This window comes from Bos taurus, chromosome 3 (assembly GCF_002263795.3).
Source record: "Bos taurus isolate L1 Dominette 01449 registration number 42190680 breed Hereford chromosome 3, ARS-UCD2.0, whole genome shotgun sequence".
Taxonomy (NCBI): Eukaryota; Metazoa; Chordata; class Mammalia; order Artiodactyla; family Bovidae; genus Bos; species Bos taurus.
Window position 1 is genome coordinate 117023204 of NC_037330.1, and position 22509 is coordinate 117045712.

At 51.0% G+C, this 22509-nt stretch overlaps 1 protein-coding gene and 1 long non-coding RNA gene across 8 annotated transcripts in view; one reads left to right on the top strand and one right to left on the bottom strand.

The window, feature by feature from the left end:
* Positions 1-22509, bottom strand: part of RAB17 (RAB17, member RAS oncogene family) — a 46557-nt gene that overhangs the window by 12423 nt on the left and 11625 nt on the right. For 5 of the 7 annotated variants that reach the window (XM_059885242.1, XM_059885241.1, XM_024990271.2 and 2 more), the window contains exons 2-4: positions 10692-10851; positions 3842-3993; positions 3344-3469 (exon numbers count right to left, since the gene is read on the bottom strand). In XM_059885242.1, coding sequence (XP_059741225.1) covers positions 3344-3469; positions 3842-3993; positions 10692-10848 — 435 coding nt within the window. In that variant the 5' untranslated portion in view covers positions 10849-10851. Of the gene's footprint in view, positions 1-3343; positions 3470-3841; positions 3994-6708; positions 6821-10691; positions 10852-22509 lie in introns of those variants that run through there. The other 2 variants (XM_059885245.1, XM_059885243.1) reach the window with 2 other exon arrangements.
* LOC112446041 (uncharacterized) lies at positions 7178-8398 on the top strand. The gene is made up of 2 exons (XR_003034112.2): positions 7178-7498; positions 7873-8398. It is a non-coding gene; the product is annotated as an uncharacterized lncRNA (long non-coding RNA).

Sequence of the window (22509 nt, forward strand, 5' to 3'; positions counted from 1 at the left end):
CGCCTGTAATGTGGGAGACCTGGGTTCGATCCCTGGGTTGGGAAGATCCCCTGGAAAAGAGAAAGGCTACCCACTCCAGTATTCTGGCTTGGAGAATTCCACAGACTGTATAGTCCATGGGGTCGCAAAGAGTCGGCACGACTTTCACTTTCACTTTCTGTGCTTACGTAAGTAAGTCGTTCGTACCTGGGAAAGCTGGGAGAAGGGCAGACAGGATCTGTACTATTTATGCAACAAGTTTTGTAATGCTGCAATTATTTTAAGATGAAAAGCCCCCAAATTACTGTGAAAGCTTCACCGCCCGCTGGTCAGCCTGGCCTCTGCCCAGATGAGGCACCTGCAGCTCGGGGGTCTGTGCACTCTGTCCCCCCACCCCCACCCCAAGGCCCAGCCTGGTGGGAGCTCGGAGTGAAGAAGAGGCCAGGGTGGGGTCTGGGGTCCCAGGGTCAACAGCCCTGGGGTGGCGGCTCCCATGCAGTCTAAGCCATGGGGTCCCCCACCCACAGGCAGGCCGAGCCCAGGGCAGCAGTCCTGGGGGAGCAGAGAGGAGACCCCGTCCGCCCCAGAACTGGACCCCTGGCCTCCCTGAGGGTCTCCCCACCCGGGTCCCATCTCCCCCACAGCCTGACCTGTCCTCCGCATGTTCTTCCTAAGTCATCCATCAGATCCCCGCCCCTGAGCCCACCACCACTGCGGGGGGCTGTGCCACTGAGCCCCAGGGCAGCATGGGGCTTCTCTGGCAGCCCCCTGCCTCCAGCCTCCCTCCCCTCCCTACCCCTTGCCACCCCTCATCTGCCCCTCCACCTCTCCTAAACCCACCCCACATACCCCACACACACAGACATCACCTTACCTCCTACACACACACAGCTGTGCACACAGAGACACACACACCTGTTCACACACAGAGAGACACACACCTGTACACACACACCTGTGCACACAAAAAGACACACACCTGTTCACACAGACACACACACTGGTACACATAGACACACACACACACACTTGTTCACACAGAGACACATACCTGTTCACACAGAGACACACACCTGTTCACATAGAGACACACACCTGTTCACACAGAGACACATACCTGTTCACACAGAGAGACACACCTGTACACACAGACACCACCTTACCTTCTACACACACACACCTGCACACACACACAGACACACACACCTGTTCATACAGACATCACCTTACCTCCTACACACACAGACACACACAACTGTGCACAGAGACACACACACCTGTTCACACAGAGACACACACCTGTACACACACACCTGTGCACACAAAAAGACACACACCTGTTCACACAGACACACACACTGGTACACATAGACACACACACACACACTTGTTCACACAGAGACACACACCTGTTCACACAGAGACACACACCTGTTCACACAGAGACACATATCTGTTCACACAGAGAGACACACCTGTACACACAGACACCACCTTACCTTCTACACACACACACCTGCACACACACACAGACACACACACCTGTTCATACAGACATCACCTTACCTCCTACACACACAGACACACACAACTGTGCACAGAGACACACACACCTGTTCACACACAGAGAGACACACACCTGTACACACACACCTGTGCACACAAAAAGACACACACCTGTTCACACAGACACACACACTGGTACACATAGACACACACACACACACTGTTCACACAGAGACACACACCTGTTCACACAGAGACACATATCTGTTCACACAGAGAGACACACCTGTACACACAGACACCACCTTACCTTCTACACACACATACCTGCACACACACAGACACACACACCTGTTCAAACAGACATCACCTTACCTCCTACACACACAGACACACACAACTGTGCACAGAGACACACACACCTGTTCACAGACACTCACACCTGTACACAGACACCACCTTACCTCCTACACACACACACCTGTACACACACAGAGATATACACACACCTGTACACAAAGAGAGATACACACCTATACACAGACACCACCTTACCTCCTACACACATACACCTATACACACACCCAGAGAGACACACACACTTGTACACACAGAGACACACACCTATACACAGATACCACCTTACCTCCTACACACACACACACACACACCTGTACATACACAGAGACACACACCTGTAGACACAGACACCACCTTACCTTCTACACACACACACCTATACATGCACACAGAGACACACACACTTGTACACACAAAGAGACACACACCTATACAGACACCACCCTACCTCCTAGACACACACACACCTGTACACACACAGAGACATACACACCTGTTCACACAGAGACACACACCTGTTCACACACAGACACACACACCTATACATGCACACAGAGACACACACACTTGTACACACAAAGAGACACACACCTATACAGACACCACCCTACCTCCTAGACACACACACACCTGTACACACACAGAGACATACACACCTGTTCACACAGAGACACACACCTGTTCACACACAGACACACACACCTATACACACAGATACCACCTGTACCTCCTATACACACACACTCTCCCATACACACACAGATACCACCTATACACACACATAGAGACACCCATACCTATACACACAAAGAGACACACCTGTACACACAGAGACACACACACAGACCCGTGCATCCTGCTCCAGGCTCCCAACACTTCACAGGCTCACCTCCCTGGGCACTTTTTCTGCTCTTGGTCATTTTACAGAAGAACTACAGCTTCTGGGTCCTCTGTTCCTTGCTAATTTCCTAGCAAATAAATTTGGGTTTGCCCCTTGAACCTGGAGGAGGAAATGGCAACCCAGCCCAGTGTTCTTGCCTGGAGAATCCCACAGACAGAGGAGCCTGCTGGGTACAGTCCGTGGGGTCTCACAGAGTCGGACATGACTGAGCAACTTAGCACATACTTCCTTTGTTTTTTTTTTTAGCACGTACTTCTTGAACGGTTGTTGAACACAAAGATGAAGACCTGAAACCCACATCACTCACAGGGGAAGGGTGGGGAGGGCCATGGTTTCCTCGTTCCTGGTGCTGCCTGCCCCTGCCAAGCCTCAGTGCCCAGGGGGTGTGGGGTCTAGGTGATGCTCAGGGCTCTCCCCACACTGGAAGCCACCATCTCTGGGTCTGACCTTCCCAGGGGAGATCAGAAACCTTGGCCCAGGAAGGAAACTGAATTGGGAATTGTGTGTGTGCGTGTGGCTGTGCGAGTGGGTGGTCACGTGTGTTTGAGATCCCTCCCATCTCCCCTACTGAGACTTGATGACAGTCTCCAGACCCACCTCAAAGGTCACTTCCCGCTCCTCTTCCAGGTCTGTCTTGTTGCCGACCAGCATCACCACGACCTCTCCAGGGTGGAACTCCTCCTCCAGGTCCTTCAGCCACTGCTGCGCTTTGCAGAAGGAATCCTGAAAAAGGAAAACAGGACTGTCAGGAAGATTTGGTGTTCTTCCTCAGCCGTCCCAGAAAAGACAAGGCAGGTGTCAGTGGCCACCCCGTGTAAAACACGGTCCAACTGACCCCCCCCCCCAAGGAATCATGAATGATGGATAGTGATGCTCCAGAAAGAGGACCACGGAGCGGCACAAACCCAACCGTGCAGCAGGAAGAGGGGTGGTCAGGGAGGGCTTCCTGGAGGAGGTGACCAACTTTCACTGAAGGAGTCTCCACTGGTTGTCACGATTTTAATATACAGGACCAGCCCAGGCCAGTCACATGATGCCTCCGAAGGTAGCCTCCCCATGCCTGGGAGGGCGGGGACACGCCCAGGTGAGCCTCACCTTCCTGGTGATGTCATACACCAAAAGCGCAGCGTTGGCACCCCTGAAGTAGAGGCGGCAGACGCTGTGGTACTTCTCCTGACCAGCCGTGTCCCAGATCTCAAACTTCAGACACGCGGCCCCCAGGTCCACCACCTTGGTGAAGAACGCACCTGAAACACAGGCCCAGAGTGACCTTCACCTGCAGAACGAGGCCTTGTCCACAGCTCAGCCGGGGCTCAGCTCACCAGTGGGAGACAGACAGCCCATGCTCCCTGGCAACCTCTGTGGGCGAGGCTCAGCAAACACCTCTTCTGGAAGGTGGCAGCTTCCAGAAGAAGCAGAGTTACAAGGAACTTGCTCATAGAGTCCACAGAGGCTTTGTGTGGGAAGATGGACTCTAGGGTCCTACTCAAATCCTCTGGACCACGTGTGGCATGGAAGGGTCTCTGGCAACCAGGGCTCCGCACGTCCCCGTGGGTGTCCAGCAATGCAAGTGATGGTCACCCATCTCCTCCCCTGAATCCTTCCTGGCCTCCTGCTAACCTCCCAGCCTCATCCACACCTCTGCCTCCCAACCTCCCATCTCCACTGACAACTCTGCTTAGAATCCTTTCTTCCCCACCTCCCGACAAGCCCACTGGGGTCTTTGAGTGTCGGCCCTCGGGGTGCCGCTGGGCCCCGCTTCCCCAGGAGGCAGTCTATGGCAGCCTATCCTGTGCTCTGCACACACTCACTGCAGGGAGACGTCTGTGCTCTTACCTGTCACCCCTGGGGGCAGTGAGCACCTGGACTTTTATGCATCCGTGTCTCTGCTTAATGATCACACACAATGAAAGAGCTACCCCAAACCTTCCATTTGACATCCTGGGCAACCCACCTTTCACATGAAGATTGTTTTTCCCCTTCACAGAGCTTTCCCAAGTGACGTGACGTGACTTAGGGAGCTAATTAGTAACACCAAGATGTTTTGTTCCCAGAATGTAAATTGGTGCAGCCACTGTGGAAAACAGTGTGGAGGTTCCTCAAAAAAAATAAAAATAGGGCTACCATATGATCCAGCAATCCCACTCCTGGGCATGTATCCAGAAAAGAAAAAAGCTCTAATTAGAAAAGATATGTGCATCCCATGTTCATAAGCAGCATTATTTACAATAGTCAGGGCCTGGAAGCAACCTAGATGTCCATCAACAGATGAATGGATTAAGAAGATGTGGTACATACACACAATGGAATATTACTGAGCCATAGAAAAGAATGGGATAATACCATCTGCAGCAACATGGACCTAGAGATGATCATACTAAGCGAAGCAAGTCAGACGGAGAAAGACCAACATTACATGACATCATAATGCAGAATCTAAACTACGACACAAATGAGCTCATCTAGGAAACAAGGACACACAGAGCAGCCTGTGGCTGCCAAGGGGAGGTGCAGGCACGACTGAGTCACTTTTCTGTACAGAAGAAATTAAGGCAACACTGCGAATCAACCGTACTTCAATAAAATAAATGTTAATTTTAAAAAAGGTATTCTGGCCCCGTAGCATATGGGGTGTGTCACATACAGAACTGAACCAGAGACTGCGGAGGAGCCTGTGGGGTGCTCCAGGTAAAGCTGCTGCCCTGCCCAGACCCGGGCTGGTCTGGGGGCTTGTTGGGAGGTTCTGCAGAGGTGGCTTCGGGCTTGAAATGAAAACTTTCACTCCAAGGGCAGCATGTGAGTGTCCTTGGGTTGCCAGAACAAATAACCACAAGATGCGTGGCTTAAAACAGCAGAAATGTATTATTTCTGTTCTGGGGGTCAGGGGTTCAAAATCAAGGTGTCGCCAGGACTGGTTCCTTCCAGAAGTTCTGGGAGGGACTCTGTCCCACGCCCCCTCCCGGCTCCCGGTAGGGGCGGCAGTGATGGGTGGCCCTGGCTTGAAGGCGCTCCCCTCTCTGCCGCTGTCTTCACAGGGCTGTCCCCTCTGCACCTCTGCATTCTCCTATTCCAGGGACACTGGTCATGGGTTTCAGGTGCACCCGAAACCCGGGAATAGCCTTAACTAGTTATGTCTGCAAACACCCTCTCCCCCAGTAAAGCCATAGGTACTGGGGATTAGGATGTGGATGTATCACTGCGGACACGATTCAATCCACTACAGATGGAGGGTAAGAGACACATCTGGGCTGAGATTCTAGCACAGAAAGGGGAAGATCACCACTCTCTCTCACGAGAACCTGGTCCGGGGCAACTCTTAAATGGAAGCTGCCGACGGGGCCTCTGCCTGCATGGCCTGCATTTTTCTGCTCATCCACAGGCCTGGAGTCATATACACTTGTTAGGTGCTATGCACTGAATGCCTGTGTCCTCCCAAAGTCAGTGGGTTGAAGCCCTAACCCTCAGCGTGATGGTATTTGGAGATGGAGGCTTTGCAGTGTGATGAGGCTTAGATGAGGTCCTGAGGGTGGTGCATTAGTTGCTCAGTCACGTCCGACTCTTGCAACCCCATGGACTATGTAGCCCGCCAGGCTCCTCTGTCCATGGGATTCTCCAGGCAAGAATACTGGAGTGGGTTGCCATTTCCTTCTCCAAGGGATCTTCCTGACCCAGGGATTGAACCTGGGTCTCCTGCACTGCAGTCAGATTCTTTGTAACAACTGAGCTACAAGGGAAGTCGATCGAGGGTGGGGCCCCCAAAACGGGGTTGGTGTCTTTGTAAGAATGCACCCCCATCTTGCTCTGTTTCTCTGTGCGTCTCTCTGTCTCTCTCCCTGTCTGTCTGTCTCTCTCTCTCTTCCATCCCTTGCAAACACAAAGAAGAGGCCGTGCAGATACACAGCCAGTTACCAGGATGGCAGCTACCCATAAGCCAAGAAAAGAGGGCTCCGAGTGAAACCTACTTTGCCAGCCCCTCATGCTTGGACTTCCAGCCTCCAGACCTGAGAATAAGTCTCTGTTGCTTAAGGCACCCAGTCTGTGCTGTTCTGCTGTGACAGCCCAGCAGACCACGACACCAGGTCAAACAAAGCTGCCGTCTGCAGATCAACAGCAGGATTGACAGCTCCCGGCTCCTAAGAGGCTACTGTGGGGCCTGAGAGAAAAGTGTAAGTGAAGTTGCTCAGTCGTGTCCCACTCTTTGCGATTCCGTGGACTGTAGCCCACCAGGCTCCTCCGTCCATAGGATTCTCCAGGCAAGAGTACTGGAGTGGGTTGCCATTTCCTTCTCCAGGGGATCTTCCCGACCCAGGGATCAAACCCGGGTCTCCCGCATTGTAGGCAGATGCTTTACCCTCTGAGCCACCAGGGAAGCCTGAGCAGGATGAAGTCACACTAGGACTGTTGATGTCACAAGGGTGATGGCCTCACACGGGCCTTGGAAAGAGGCCTACCCGCTGCAAGAAATTTGCTGATTTCCTTAAACCTTCGAAAGCCCAGCTTCCTTCCTTACCACGAGTCAACACTGCCCTCTTCCCAGCATGTTGTCAAACCCATGAGAAAAGAGAGGAGGCGCCTGTCTGACACCCGACATCCCTTCCCCGGCCTCCCTCTCCCCTGTCCCCAGCTCCTTGGCTCCTCGGCCGGGAGCAGCAGCCTTTTGCCCACATGCTTCGCCTGTTTGCTGTCAGGTCACACCACACTTCTGAGTTCGATTTTGGTTTCATCCTAAAAACCCTCACTGCCGGCTGACAGGTGGGCATAAAACTCAGCTTTGTTTCCTCTGTTTAGCTGTCTTAGCTTCTGAGACTTTCCTTTCATACTCTGAAAATGACAAGTCATGGTTGAGTGTAAATCAAAGTATTTAATAAAATCCTAGCAAATTTCCAAGGAGGGCAGGGTTTTCAGTTGGAGCAATGATGTGGTGCAAGAGGCTGCTGGCTGTTTACAGACCACAGCACCTCGTCTCCCGGGAGAGAGAGAGAGAGAGAGACAGGCCCCCAGGGGGCCCTCTGGGCTGGTAACTGATGCCAACTTCCACCCCCTGCCCTGCACTCTCTGGCTCCAGAAAACACCCCACATGTACCTTGTTCAGAAAACTGCTGACCACATTTTCTACCTGTTCACAGGTAAAGAGGAAGAGTGATTAAGAGATAAACTTCCAAGATCTGCAAACAGACTCGGAGATTTTGCCTAAAATGCTATTGGCAGCAAGCCGGGGTGTGGGGGCAGGATCAGACCAAGAGCCAGGAGCCGCTCACGTTTCTGGACTGTGCTGGGGGAGACGACACGTTGGCGCGTTTTCATCGGCCGATAGTCTGAACCGGGCCACGTGGCACGCCGCTCTCCTTGGTGACGCAAAGCAGGGCCCCGACCCCCGCTGGCCCCCTGCAGATTCAACAAGGGGGCCCCAGTGGCAGGGACCCCTGGGGACACTCCCGGCCCCCTCCCCAGCCTCTGGAAGCAGGTGTGGCTTCCACTCGCTGAGCTGAATGGACCCCCTGCGGACACTGAATGACCGAAGAACTCACTGGGGTTTTTCCTTCAACTTGCATATTGTGGCCCCCAATACGAAGGACTCTCGGCTAAACGTTAACACAAGGAAAGGTTTTGCTTTTTGACCTTTTAATTTAATTAAACAGCCGCTCCAGCTCACTCAAGCCCTCTCTGCAGCCTTCCCTTTTTTTGTAAAAGTCATGAACTGCCTCCGGGTTGAAGGAAACAGGACCTGGGTGACTCCTCAGGGACGCCTGGGCTCCAGCAACGTTTCCTTCAGCAGGGAGGGGGCAGAGGGGGGAGAAACCCCGCACCCTTGGCGACTCCCCTGCTTCACACAAGCCCCAGCTGGTCCAAACTGGTTCCACCGGCAAATCCGCACACAAGCGCTAGATGTCACCACCCCTCCAGAGACGTCCCTGAAGAACCCACCTGCCAGGGCAGGAGATATTAAAGAGACGGGTTTAATTCCAGGGTCGGGAAGATCCCCTGGAGGAGGAAATGGCAACCCACTCCAGTATTCTCGCCTGGAGAATCCCTTGCACAAAGGAGCCTGGTGGGCTACAGTTCGTAGGGTTGCAAAGAGTCAGACACAACTAAAGCAACTTCACACACACACACACACACACACACACACACACCCTCAGCCAGAGGTTTGTGGGCCACTGAGAATACACAGGTATGGGCAGGTATTCCCAGATAACCTTATTCACAAAAACAGGCAGAGCCCTGTGAGCTCACAGGTGGGATCTCAACCCTCTGGCTGGGCTGGGATATGGAGGGCTGTGTGCCTGGGTGTGAACCTGGATCCGGATTCAGGGGAAGGAGACAGCAAAGACCAGCGTAGAAGGCTTGTCCAGATCTAGGTCACACCCCGGCACATGACCCCTCACATCTCAGCTCAGCCTGGCCCCTTCTATGGTCTCTGCTCTGGACTCAAACCCACCTGGAGGCCAGACTTAGCACTTCATTGTATTTTTTCTTTTAAGGCCCAGTCCAGTATCACAGGTGAGTGGGGTCAGCTTTCCCGCTGAAGGAGAAGAGGTTTCCCTGTGCACCCTCGGCAGGCCTGAATCCACAGTCCTCTCCCCATGGCTCCATTCCATGGCCAGCCCCTGGCCCTGCTCCGCCCTTCCCACCACTGACTCCAGGAGCCTGGCCCTGGCCAGTCCCTTTGGCCCTGCATGCTTCAGGGACTCAGGAACCACCGTCCTGAGAAGACTGAGGGCCCCCAAAGGCTGTTCATTGAATTTTTGTTTCTATGTCGGTGTGCCTGCTTGGCATTTAGAAAATCCTCCATACCTATTAGGGACCTGGGACAGAGGCCACACCCAGCAGGTACTTACTAAGTGAGAGAGGGAGTGGACAGATGAGCGAATGAATGAATGGATGCAGAGAAATGGAAGGTTTATCCATCAGTATCAGTTCAGCTGCTCAGTCATGTCCACTTTTTGCGACCCCATGGACTGCAGCACACCAGGCCTCCCTGTCCATCACCAACTCCCGGAGCTTGCTCAAACTCATGGCCATTGCTTGGGTGATGCCATCCAACTATCTCATCCTCTGTCATCCCCTTCTCCTCCCACCTTCAATCTTTCCCAGCATCAGGGTCTTTGCAAATAAGTCAGTTCTTCGCATCAGGTGGCCAAAGTATTGGAGTTTCAGCTTCAGCATCAGTCCTTTCAATGAATATTCAGGACTGATTTCCTTTAGGATGGACTGGTTGGATCTCTTTGCAGTCCAAGGGACTCTGCATAACCAAGTCCAAATTTCAAACCAAAGCTTTCATTCCAAATTAGGTGTCTTTCCAGCATGTTGGGCTGCCTCCCAAGCAAACTGACACAAAATACAGGTTGGGTTTCCCTATTTTGGGTGGGAAATGGGGGGTTTCACCCCTAGACAGGATGTAAAGGAAGCTGATTGCCCACAGATGCTCCAAAGTCCTTCCCCTCTGAAGGCTGTGATCCATTAGCCTCTTTAACCAGCACAGTGAGAGGGGCCTCCCTCCCTGACAACCTTTCCAACAGCACCCATCCCCGCTCCAACCCGAGCCAGGAGGGTAAACTGAGTCCGGGCAGAAAAGGAATAGCTTTAGTAGGAGGGCAACCATCCAGAGTGAGAGGCTGGCTTGTCTAGGGGGCCGGGTGCCAGAGCGTGGGGGCAGGTGCTTCTTCTGGGCTCCCCCTCCACTAACAAAATCTCTCACATACCCAACCCTTCGGTGCCAGACTCGGCCCTAGAATCTTCCAGCTGAGCTGAAGCCTGGTTGAGTTCTGGATTCCGTGTGCGTGCCTGCTGGCCCATGGAGGACCTTGTGCCCCCAGCACACCTGAGGCTCCAGGAGGGCATGAGAATTCCCAGGTGGCTGGTTCCCAGTGCCCCACGCCTGGGTCAGCAGCTCTGGCCTCCCCACTAGGAGACTAAGGAAGCGGTGCCCTGTCCCATCACTTACATCCCACAGTCGGCAGGATACTCTTGAAGTCGTTCTTCACATACCGGAGAGCCAAGCTGGACTTGCCCACAGAGCCACTGCCCAGCAGAACCAGCTTGAAGATGCAGGGCTGGCCCAGGGCGGCTCCGGGACGAGGGACCCCATTCACCTGCGCCATGCCCTGCAGAGAGACAGCGATGCAAGGAGGCTGAATGATGCCAAATGATCTCAGCAAGCTCACCCCCGGGACACTGACCAAACACAGACAGCCCTGAACAGAATGGAGTTCTAAGTCAGAGGCGCCTGGCTTGCCAGTCCTGGGCCACTATGCACCCCATCTTGCCATCTGGAAATCGGGGTAACGATAGCTATGACATAGGTCTGTTGTGATGTGCTTGGAAAGCATGTGCCCAGGGCCCTGCAGGGCCAACGCATACGAACATCTTCAAGCCCTGCAGGGTAGCCGTTGAATGCTAGCCATCCGACCGGCTCGCTTCCTCCTCCTGTCACCTCTCACTTTTGAACAATCCGTAGCTATTCCAAAAATGTTCTGAAAAGCCCGAGAGGCATGGCATTCTCTCAGTTGTGGTTCCTGGATTAAAGAAGTGAAGTCGCTCAAGCTGCGTCCGATTCTTTGCGACCCCATGGACTGTAGCCTAACAGGCTCCTCCATTCATGGGATTTTCCAGGCAAGAATACTGGAGTGGGTTGCCATTTCCTTCTCCAGGAGATCTTCCCAACCCAGGGATTGAACCCAGGTCTCCCGCGTTATAGGCAGATGCTTTACCATCTGAGCCACCAGGGAAGTCCTGGATTAAAACTGGCTGGTAAATAGGTTCCAGAAAACCTATTTACAAAAATGGTTAGTGTTTCAAGGATCTCAAAACATTTTAGTATTTCCCACTGTACTGAAAGCCTTAAAACATACAGTCATAACAAGCACCCTCTTCCAACAACACAAGAGATGACTCTACACATGGATATCACCAGACGGTCAACACCGAAATCAGATGGATTATATTCTTTGCAGTCAAAGATGGAGAAGCTCTATACAGTCAGCAAAAACAAGACTAGGAGCTGATTGTGGCTCAGATCATGAACTCCTTATTGCCAAATTCAGACTTAAATTGAAGAAAGTAGGGAAAACCATTAGAGCATTCAGATATGACCTAAATCAAATCCCTTATGATTATACAGTGGAAGTAACAAATAGATTCAAGGGATCAGATCTGATAGAGTGCCTGAAGAACTATGGATGGAAGTTTGTGACATTGTACAGGAAGCAGGGATCAAGACCATCCCCAAGAAAAAGAAATGCAAAAACACAAAATGATTGTCTGAGGAGGTCTTACAAACAGCTGAGAAAAGAAGAGAAGTGTAAGGCAAAGGAGAAAAGGAAATATATATACCCATTTGAATGCAGAGTTCCAAAGAATAGCAAGGAGAGATAAGAAAGCCTTCCTCAGAGATCAATGCAAAGAAATAGAGGAAAACAATTGAATGGGAAAGATTAGAGATCTCTTCAAGAAAATTAGAGATACCTGGGGAATATTTCATGCAAAGATGGGCACAATAAAGGACAGAAATGGTATGGACCTAACAGAAGCTGAATGTATTAAGAAGAGGTGGCAAGAATACACAGAAGAACTATCCCAAAAAATCTTCATGACACAGATAACCACAATGGTGTGATCACTCACCTAGAGCCAGACATCCTGGAATGTGAAGTCAACTGAGCCTTAGGAAGCATCACTACGAACAAAGCTAGTGGAGGTGATGGAATTCCAGTTGAGCTATTTAAAATCCTAAAAGATGATGCTGTGAAAGTGATACACTCAATATGCCAGCGAATTTGGAAAGCTCAGCAGTGGACACAGGACTGGAAAAGGTCCGTTTTCATTCCAATCTGAAAGAAGGGCAATGCCAAAGAATGCTCAAACTACCCCACAGTTAGTTGCACTCATCTTACACACTAGCAAAGTAATGCTCAAAATTCTCCAAGTCAGGCTTCAACAGTATGTGAACTGTGAACTTCCAGATGTTCAAGCTGGATTTAGAAAAGGCAGAGGAAACAGAGATCAAATTGCCATCATCTGTTGGATTATAGAAAAAGCAAAAGAGTTTCAGAAAAAACGTCTACTTCTGCTTTATTGATTATGCCGAAGCCTTTGACTGTGTAGATCACAACAAACTGTGGGAAATTCTTAAAGAGATGGGAATACCAGACCACCTGACCTGCCTCTTGAGAAATCTATATGCAGCTCAAAAAGCAACAGTTAGAACTGGACATGGAACAATAGACTGGTTCCAAATTGGGAAAGGTGTACGTCAAGGCTGTATATTGTCACCCTGCTTATTTAACTTATATGCAGAGTACATCATGCAAAGTGCCAGGCTGGATGAAGCACAAGCTGGAATCAAGATTGCCGGGAGAAATATCAATAACTTCAGATACGCAGATGGCACCATCCTTATGGCAGAACGTGAAGAAAAACTAAAGAGCCTCTTGATGAAAGTGAAAGATGAGAGTGAAAAAGCTGGCTTAAAACTCAACATTCAAAACACAAAGATCATGGCATACAGTTCCATCACTTCACAGCGAACAGATGGGAAAACAATGGAAACAGTGACAAACTTCATTTTCTTGGGCTCCAAAATTACTGTGGATTGTGACTGCAGCCATGAAATCCAAAGACATTTGCTCCTTGGAAGAAAAGCTATGAAAAAGCTAGACAGCATATTTAAAAGTAGAGACATCACTTTGCCAACAAAGATCCGTATAGTCAAAGCTATGATTTTTCCAGTAGTCATGTATGGATGTGAGAGTTGGACTATAAAGAAAGCCGAAGAATTGATGCCTTTGAACTGTGGTGTTAGAGAAGACTCTTGAGAGTCCCTTGGACTGTAAGGAGATCCAACCAGTCCATCCTAAAGGAAATCAGTCCTGAATATTCATTAGAAGGACTGATGCTAAAGCGGAAACTTCAATACTTTGCCCACCTGATGCGAACAGCCAGCTCACTGGAAAAAACCCTGGTGCTGGGAAAGATTGAAGGCAGGAGGAGAAGGGGATGAGAGAGGATGAGATGGTTGGACGGCATCACCAACTCGATGCGGACAGCTCAAACTCATCTCCATTGAGTTGGTGATGCTCACAGGCCCATTGCTCCCCGGGGACAGGGACTCAGCAGAGCTGAGTGGTTCCCGGAGACCACGTCTGGAACCCCATATTCCTCAGGACACTTAACGGTGTCAGGGGGTGACATCCCGCTGCAGCTTCTTCTGCAGCCCCCAGACTCACAGCTGCCTGGGGTTGGGGGATGGGTTCTACAAGGGCCATCCCTCTCTCCAGAACCCACCACCCATGCAAGAACTCAAAGCTGTCCTGCTGCAGATTCCTGACCCACGGGTAGAAATGAAACTCAAAGGCAAAGTAAAATAGGGACTTCCCGGGTGGTCCAGGGGTTAACACTCTGAGCTACCGTGGCAGGAACACGGGTTCAGTCCCTGGTTGGGGAACTAAGATCCCACATGCCGAGCGCCACAGCCAAAAAAATAAAAAGTTAAAACACTTTTTCAAAAAAAGACACAGTAAAATAAACAGTAAGGACAAACGGGAAGCCCCAGAAGCGGCTGGCCCTCCACGGATAAAATGACGCCTATAACTCCCCTCTGCAGGTCAAAGGGCAAACCAGAGTCCGGAAAGCAGCCTGAAGCCCCAGGAGAGATAACACACACACACAGGCTCAAAGGTCAGGGGTTGCTAGAGCTGCTTATCTGTCAACCACATCGCCAAATAAGCTGGGGAATTTGCCTTACAGTGCAGCAGCTACATCTGCTCTCTGCTCACGCTGATGCAAATCCCTCTCCAGCCGCACCTTCCCGTCTGTTCTCACAGCTGCCACTCCTACATCACCCCGACCCTGGTACCCACCGCCCCATCCCATCCTGTGTCCAGTCCCCGTAAATAGCAGCTCAAAAAAGAGACAACGCTCCCTGCCATCGCCCGGCCTACATCCCCTTATTCCTCTTCTTGATTGAAATGATCTCGGTGTCTAATTCTACCTTAATTCAGTTACTTTGATGGTAATTGTTTATCTCTCTCGCTGGGCTTTAACCTCTCATGAAAGCCGAGGGTTCACTGAGACTGCTGCTGTTGTTCAGTTGCTAAGTCATGTCCAACTCTTTGTGACCCCATGGACTGTAGCACACCAGGCTTCCCTGTCCTCCACTATCTCCCGGAGTTTGCTCAAACTCATGTCCACTGAGTTGGTGATGCCATCTAACCACTGAGACTACAGTAGGTGCTCAATTAAGATCTCATGAGTGAACGTGGGGCTGGCTTAGCAAGAAGCCAGCATGTCAGACATCGTTTGTGTAGCCAGCCCTACGCCAGGTAGCTTGTCAAGCAGTGGGCTGGGGTCTCTGCAGAAAGAGAACCAGAGGAGGGGGCCTCCAGCAGGCCCTGAGACCAGCTTCTGCCAGGCAGCTCAGCCTGAGAGACCAAGGAAAGCAGAAAGTTACTGAAAGTTGGATCACCGACTCGAGGGACATGAGTTTGAGTAGGCTCCGGGAGTTGGTGATGGACAGGGAGGCCTGGCGTGTTACAGTCCATGGGGTTCCAAAGAGTCAGACACGACTGAGCGACTGAACTGAACTGAACTGCCTTTAGGATCACCCTACATTCAGATGAAGCTGCTAAAACAGCACGTAAAACCTTGACCAACTTGAACAGCTCTTGCCTCCTCAAACAGATTGGTTGACTAATCAAACCTGGAGTCACGGTGCAGAGACAGTGCTGTACATGGAGAGGCAGAAGCCACGCCTCCAGGATGACTCCGGACCAAGAAGTTTCAGACTACGGAAAGCAAAGAACGGAAGTGCTGGCATCAGAGCCCTTTACCATGTGAAAAGCTCTTTAATAAGGAAAACACAACTTCCAGCTGTGCAAGTCACTTATATAGACTGGTTTCAGTTCAGTTCAGTCACTCAGTCGTGTCCGACTCTTTGTGACCCCATGAGCCGCAGCATGCCAGGCCTCCCTGTCCATCACCAACAGAGTTTGGTGTTTGCTCAAACTCATGTCCATCGAGTTGGTGATGCCATCCAACCATCTCATCCTCTGTCGTCCCCTTCTCCTCCTGCCATCAGTCTTTACCAGCATCAGGATCTTTTCCAATGAGTCAGCTCTTCGCATCAGGTGGCCAAAGTATTGGAGTTTCAGCTTCAACATCAGTCCTTCCAATGAACACTTAAATGGACTGATCTAAGATAAACTAGTTAGCTTCTGAGTTTAAAATTCCCCGAGCCCCTTAAATGTGGCCCCAACCCTGGACTGCAGAAAGGGGGCCTTGTCTCCTATCTCCTCTCTGGTCAACCTCGAATTAAAACTCTGTCTTTTCTCAAAAGCCAGTGCCATAGTGTTGGCTTCTCTGTGTGGGGCAGGGAGCCCTTACCCTACAAGACAGCAGGGGAGGAGGACACCAAGGCTAAGGGACAGGCCATGTCCACCGAGGAGCAGGGGCGGCAGGCTCAGGGCCCTGCATGGCTCAGCTGCACACAGGCTTCTGTTGAAGCCAAGCAAGAAGCCTCCAGGGCCGGTGTTACCTCACCTTACAGAGAGATGAGAAGCTTTCCTAAGACAAAGATTTGGGATTCAAAGTCAGAGCAGGCTCAAGGGGGAGGGATGGACTGGGAGTTTGGGATTAGCAGATGCCAACTGGTATATATAGGATGGATAAACAACAAGGTCCTACCGTATAGCACAGGGAATTATATTCGCTATCCTGGGACAAACCATGATGGAAAGAGTATGAGAAAGAATATATCTATCTATATATATATCTATATATATATAGATAGATACACACACATATATAATTAAAGTACTCTACTATAAAGAAGAAATGAATGCAACATTGTAGATCAGCTTCAATAAAACAAAGTTGTTTTCAAAAGAAAAAAAAGTTTTTAAAGCCAAAGCAGGCTGCCTTCATGTCCACACCATATTCACCAGGCACGAGCATCATTTCAACCACTTACAGAGGCAGCAGGTCCTGTGTTCCGTCCACGTCTAGAACCGCTGGTGCAAGGAGCCTGCCAGGGAGCCGCCAGCCTGAGCTCACCACCCTAAAGACGGTCAGCTCAGTAGCAAGCCCTCGCTTATTAACCACCTGTTCTTTGGCTAAATGTGGGGAAACTGTAGCGCAGTGGTGACCAGTGGCTGGGGTGGGAGAAACAGAGAGATAAGGGTCAAAGGGTGCAAGCTTCAGCTGTAAGATTCGCGAATTTGGGCGGACCTCAAGTATAGCATAATGATTAGAGCTGATACTGATCACACACTTGAAAACTGCCAAGAGAGAGATCTTAAATGTTCCCACCTGGTACGTCTATGCAATGAAACATTACTCGGCCATTAAAAGAAACTAAAGAGGGTCATTTGTAGAGATAGGGATGAACCTAGCGCCTGTTATCTGAGAAGGAAATGGCAACCCACTCCAGTGTTCTTGCCTGGAGAATCCCAAGAACGGGGGAGCCTGGTGGGCTACTGTCTGTGGGGTCGCACAGAGTCAGACACGACTGAAGCGACTTAGCAGCAGCAGCACCTGTTACACAGAGTGAGTGAAGTAAGTCAAAAAGAGAAAAATAAATATATATTAACACATATATGTGAAGTCTAGAAAAATGGTACGGATGAAGCTATTTCCAAGGCAGGAATAGAGACCCCCCTGGAGAGAATAGACACATGGAAAGAGTGAGGGAAGGAGAGGAGAGGATGAACGGGGAAAGTAGCCCCGACATATTGACACCATGTGTGAGCCAGACAGCTAGCGGGAACCTGCTATCCAGCACAGGGAGCTCAGCTCTGTGATGACGAGAGGGCCAGGACGGGGGTGAGTGGGAGGGAGGCTCTACAGGGAGGGCATATACGCACACACATAGCTGAAACCAACATCAGAAACCAGTATCACATCGTGAAGCAATTATACTCCAGTTAAAATAAATAAAGAAGAAATTTTTAAAAAGACACAGTCATTATGTGAGGTGGTAGGGGTGTTGGCTCAGCTATGATGGTTATCATTTTGCAATATGCAAATATATCCGGTCAGCACATAACAAACCTTAAAGATAGACAATGTTATTATGTCGACTGTGTCTCAATAAAGCTCAGAAAAAGCAACGCTTTTGAGAATGGACTCCCTAGCTTCTGTGACACCCGCACTAATGCCCTGCTTCTTGCTAAGTACCTAAGGCACCTGCTGAGAAGCAGGTATTCCACTGATCTGTGCTATAATTCTACATAAAGAGAACTTTCTAACACACTGACAACAGGGCATTCTCAAGTATTTAAAGACACCTCTTTGAGTTTTCTTTTCTATTTATGTGCACAAACTAATAAAACTCAAGTCAAGAAAATCTTTAGTCCAAAACGTGTGAATTAACCAAACTCGGTGGAGTATAAATAAACATACAGGTAACCCACCTCTTTATCTACAAATATTATTTTGCTATAAACATAAACACATAATTGTCAACATGAAAAAATCTCTTTACCCATAATCCCATTCCCTTTACATGAGGGACAAGATGTTGCCTACTTTCTTCTAGTTTGTTTCTCAGAATCTTACAATCGTTTTAACATTAAAAAAAAAAAAAAGCTGTATCAAGAGTAGTTTTCCACATTGCTATATATGTTACAGATGCATTTGACATGTGTGTGTTTAATGACCACATAACATCCCTACAACGATTCCAGTTTGCTGAACTATTTCCGTTACCGGATGTTTACTTGGCTTTCTTCTTTTTTTTTTTTTTTTCTGTAATAAATAAGACTGCAGTCAGCATTTTCCTGTATGATTTTTTTGTGTGATTACATGTCATAAGCATTTGATAATCAAAGGTTGGAGCCCTTTGTTCAGGGAGACAATCAAAAATGTGACTGCTGACTCGGCCTCTGGAATTTCATGAAGATGGGGTGATGGACAGGGAAGCCTGGCGTGCTGCAGTCCGTGGGGTCGCAGAGAGTCGGACACGACTGAGAAACTGAACTGAACTGGGGTGACTGAAGTCTCTAAATGCAGAGACATTTTCATGCTTGAGGCCAATAGGGACACCCTCTCGAACCTTGCAGTTTGGGGCTTTTCTTTCTTACAAGCTCACATCCCTCCACCGAGGGAGAAAGGAGAGGGTGGGAAATCCAAACCAGCCTTCCTGGGGAGGAGCCACCCCAGGGAGGGTCGGTCTGCAGTCTGCCCAAGGCCTACTCCCTGGCTGGCCCCGCCCAGCGCGCAAGGATTACAACGCAGCTGTCTACCCTGAGGACAGTCTGTGTCCTGATCCGAAATCCATTGGAAATGGATTCAAGATTTGAACTGAATTTTCCCGGAGGCCATTCTTTAAACCAGCTGCCCTGCTGGCCCACCTCCCAAGCAGAGACATGGGTTCCATCCCTGGGTTGGCAAGATCCCCTGGAGAAGGAAAGAGCAACCCACTCCAGTATTCTTGCCTGGAGAATCCAATGGACAGAGGAGCTCGGCGGGCTACAGTCCGTGGCGGTCGCAAGAGAATTAGACAGGATTCAGTGGCTAAACAACAACAGAGAGATTAAAGGAGATTCTTTCCACTGGAATCTCCTGCCGGAACCCTGACCCAGCAAACCACAGGGACGAGCAAGGACACCTCTAGCGCACAGGAGTACACACTCCTGGCCCCTCAGTTTCCACTTCTGATTCCGTATACGGGGGCTCAGGCACAGACACAGAGACACAGAGGTGCAAACCCACATGACACACAGATATACACACATCCACACACATGCACCCAGACACTGATACACACGACAGACACACACACATGTGCACACAGACTCACACACACACACACACACACACACACTACAAACCACTCAGGAGTTTAAACCCTGACTCACGTGCTCCCCAGGCCCGGTCACTTCCAGCAAGCCTCACAGCCGGTCATCACTGGGTCCCCCAGGGCCCCGACCTGGGTCCCCCTTTCCCCCCACTTCTGGTCACGGGGAAGGCCTGCTCCCTCCACGGGCAGGCTGGGCGTGGCCGTTTGCCGGGCCGGGCAGAGGCTGGCTCCGACAGAAAACAGGTGAGAGGCAGCCTCCCCAAGGTCAGGCCTCCTCCCTTCCAGAGAAGCTCCCGGGGCAAGGTGCGCCCTGGTCACGTGATCACCTGGGGCAGGAGGCCTGGCCCTTAGCGCGGGGGCTGCGGGAGCCTCTGAGCACCTGCCGGAGCACCTGCCCCTGCCGGAAGTCCCGCTCCTCCCCGGCCGCCGGCTCCCGCCTAGTTTCTCAGCTTTGTTGTGAGTCTCATTTTTGCGCTGCAGATTTATTTCCCTCCGCGCCTTCCTCAAGCTGTGGGGCTCTTTGTTGTGCATGAAACTAGTAGCCCAGAAGAGCAGGAAGTATTTGGGTCAGAAGAATTCACGGCTGCCACCAACAGCCAGGGGCCAGCGCCAGGGGAGGGGGTGGGGGTGGGGCTCTGTGTCTTTCCAGGCCCGCGGGGAGCAAGTTCCTGGACGGGGACTGAAGTCGTGGAGAATCCCTGCTTCCGTTTCCCAGCAGAGGAAGCCTCACGAATGATCAACATAAAATAAAATTGCATTTAGAATTCTGTGACCTATGGCCCCAGAGCCCCCAGTGACTGGCTCAGGAGCAGAGGGAACAGCCCCAAATCCATGTTGCTCCCACTGCAGCCTGGAGTGGGGCCAACACAGCACCTCTGGGTGGTAGGGGGCTCAGGGCCTGTGTGTCCGTCTGTCTCTGTGTAACAAGCAACTCTCAACTCGGAGGCTTACAGAACACATTTATAGCCTCACAGATTCCAAGGGTCAGGAGCGGAGCCTGGGCGCCTCCGGGGTCCTCTGCCCAGGGTCTCACAGGCTGCAGTTAAGATGCCCGCCAGGTTCCGTCCTTTCTGAAACTCAAGGTCCCCCCATGCTCATGTAGTCTTGGTGGAATCCAGTCTTTCCCAGTGCAGAACTGGGGTCCCCTTTTGCTACTAGCTCCCTGTCAGGGCCAGTCTCACCTCTCAGAAGCCCCCACAGAAGGCTCCTGGCCAGAACCCCCAGGCCCTCTCACACATGACTGCTTTCTCAAGGCCATCAGGACCTCTCTCTGACTTCCAGACGCCCGTCCCATCTCATCTGATCAGGCCAGGCCCACCAGACACAATCTCCCTTTCCTTAACTCGGAGTCAGTTGATGAGGGCCCTAGTTCCATCGGTGAAAATGCCTTCACCTTGCCATGTAGTGCAACCTGATCTCAAGGGTGCCATCATTGCGGCCAGGCCCTGGGCACCCTCAAGGGGAGAGGGTATCTGGGGTGTGGACACCTGGGGTGGGAATCTCAGGAACCACCTAGAGTCCTGGCTGTCTCAGGACTTGAGCCAAAGCACACGGGGGTGGGGCACCCCTACCCCCCAGGTGACGTTGAGTGACCACTGGCGGGTGTCGGAGAACCACCCCCGGGGCCTGGACTCAGGCCAGCCCCAAACAACTGACCTGTTCTCACCTCAAAAGGCCATGAGAGGCCAAGACTCACATGCTCAGGAGGGCCTGGGGGCTCATCGCTTCTGTGGTCTTGGGGTCACCCTGCACGGCTGTCATCTCAGTGGGTCTTTTCCCTGAAATCTGTAGGTTCCTCACACATAGACCTCGGCAAGTCACTCCCCCTCTCGACGGCCGATTCCTCATCTCTAAGGTGAGGCGTTGGATCAGACGGCTCCAGATCTCCCTTCATCTCTGGCCTCTGTGACTTGATCTCAGCCCCCAGAAGCCACACTTAAACCGGGGGAGGGCTTCCGGTGAGGGTGTGGGGAGTCAGGCCTGGGCACAAGTAAAGTCCTTGGTGGGCAGGTGGAGACTTAGAACACAGACCTTCTGACCGCTAACCTCGCTGAGACCTGTAGGCCAGTCATCACTGCTTGTGGTGGAAATTAGTCAAAACTTGTACATAAGCAATTGTACGCATGTGTTTTCAGTTGCTTGTCATGTCTGACTCTATGCGACCCCATGGACTATAGCCCTCCAGGCCCCTCTGTCCATGGGATTCTCCAGGCAAGAATTCTGGAGTGGGTTGCCATGCCTGTCTCCAGGGGATCTTCCTGACCCAGGGATTGAACTCTCATCTCCTGCATTGAAGGTGGATTCTTATCCCACCTGGGAAGCCCAACAAATTTACTTATGTGACCATAATTAATGTTATTTTTTTTAATTAATGTTATTTTTATATGGCCATACAAACTTTTAACTTTCTCTCTTTGCATTTATCAACTTTCCTGTATGGACATTAACCAGGGAAAATTTTCTGCCATGCCGATTAATCAGGCCACAGATACAGGCATGCATGGGCACATTCCCCTTTCAAAAAATATGCAAAACTACAGGATTTTGGAGTTGAAGGGGCCCTGGGGACCATCTGGCCTAAGCACCCACTGGCTGAAGAACACACCATTAGCACTGCCCACTGATTTTCCAGTCTCTGCTCAAATATCCATGTGGATTCTAGATTTTAGGATTCGACATCCTGAGATGGTTCAAACATCAGCTTTTTGTAACTTTCTGCCTTCGTGTCCTCCTGGGGTCACTTGGCAAATGCCTGACCCTCTTCTGAATAAACATTTCTGAGATTTTTGAAGTTTTCAGGGCTTGTAGCAAACACTGCCAACTGCCCGCCCCAGCCCCTGCTCCTTGCAAAAGGACCCCGGGGCCCAGATCATCCACACTGCTTTCTGGTAGACGTGCCTAGTGACCTGCTCTAGACATCTGCAGGGGAGACGAGGCTCCCATTCTTCCGTGGAGCCTCCTGGGAGGA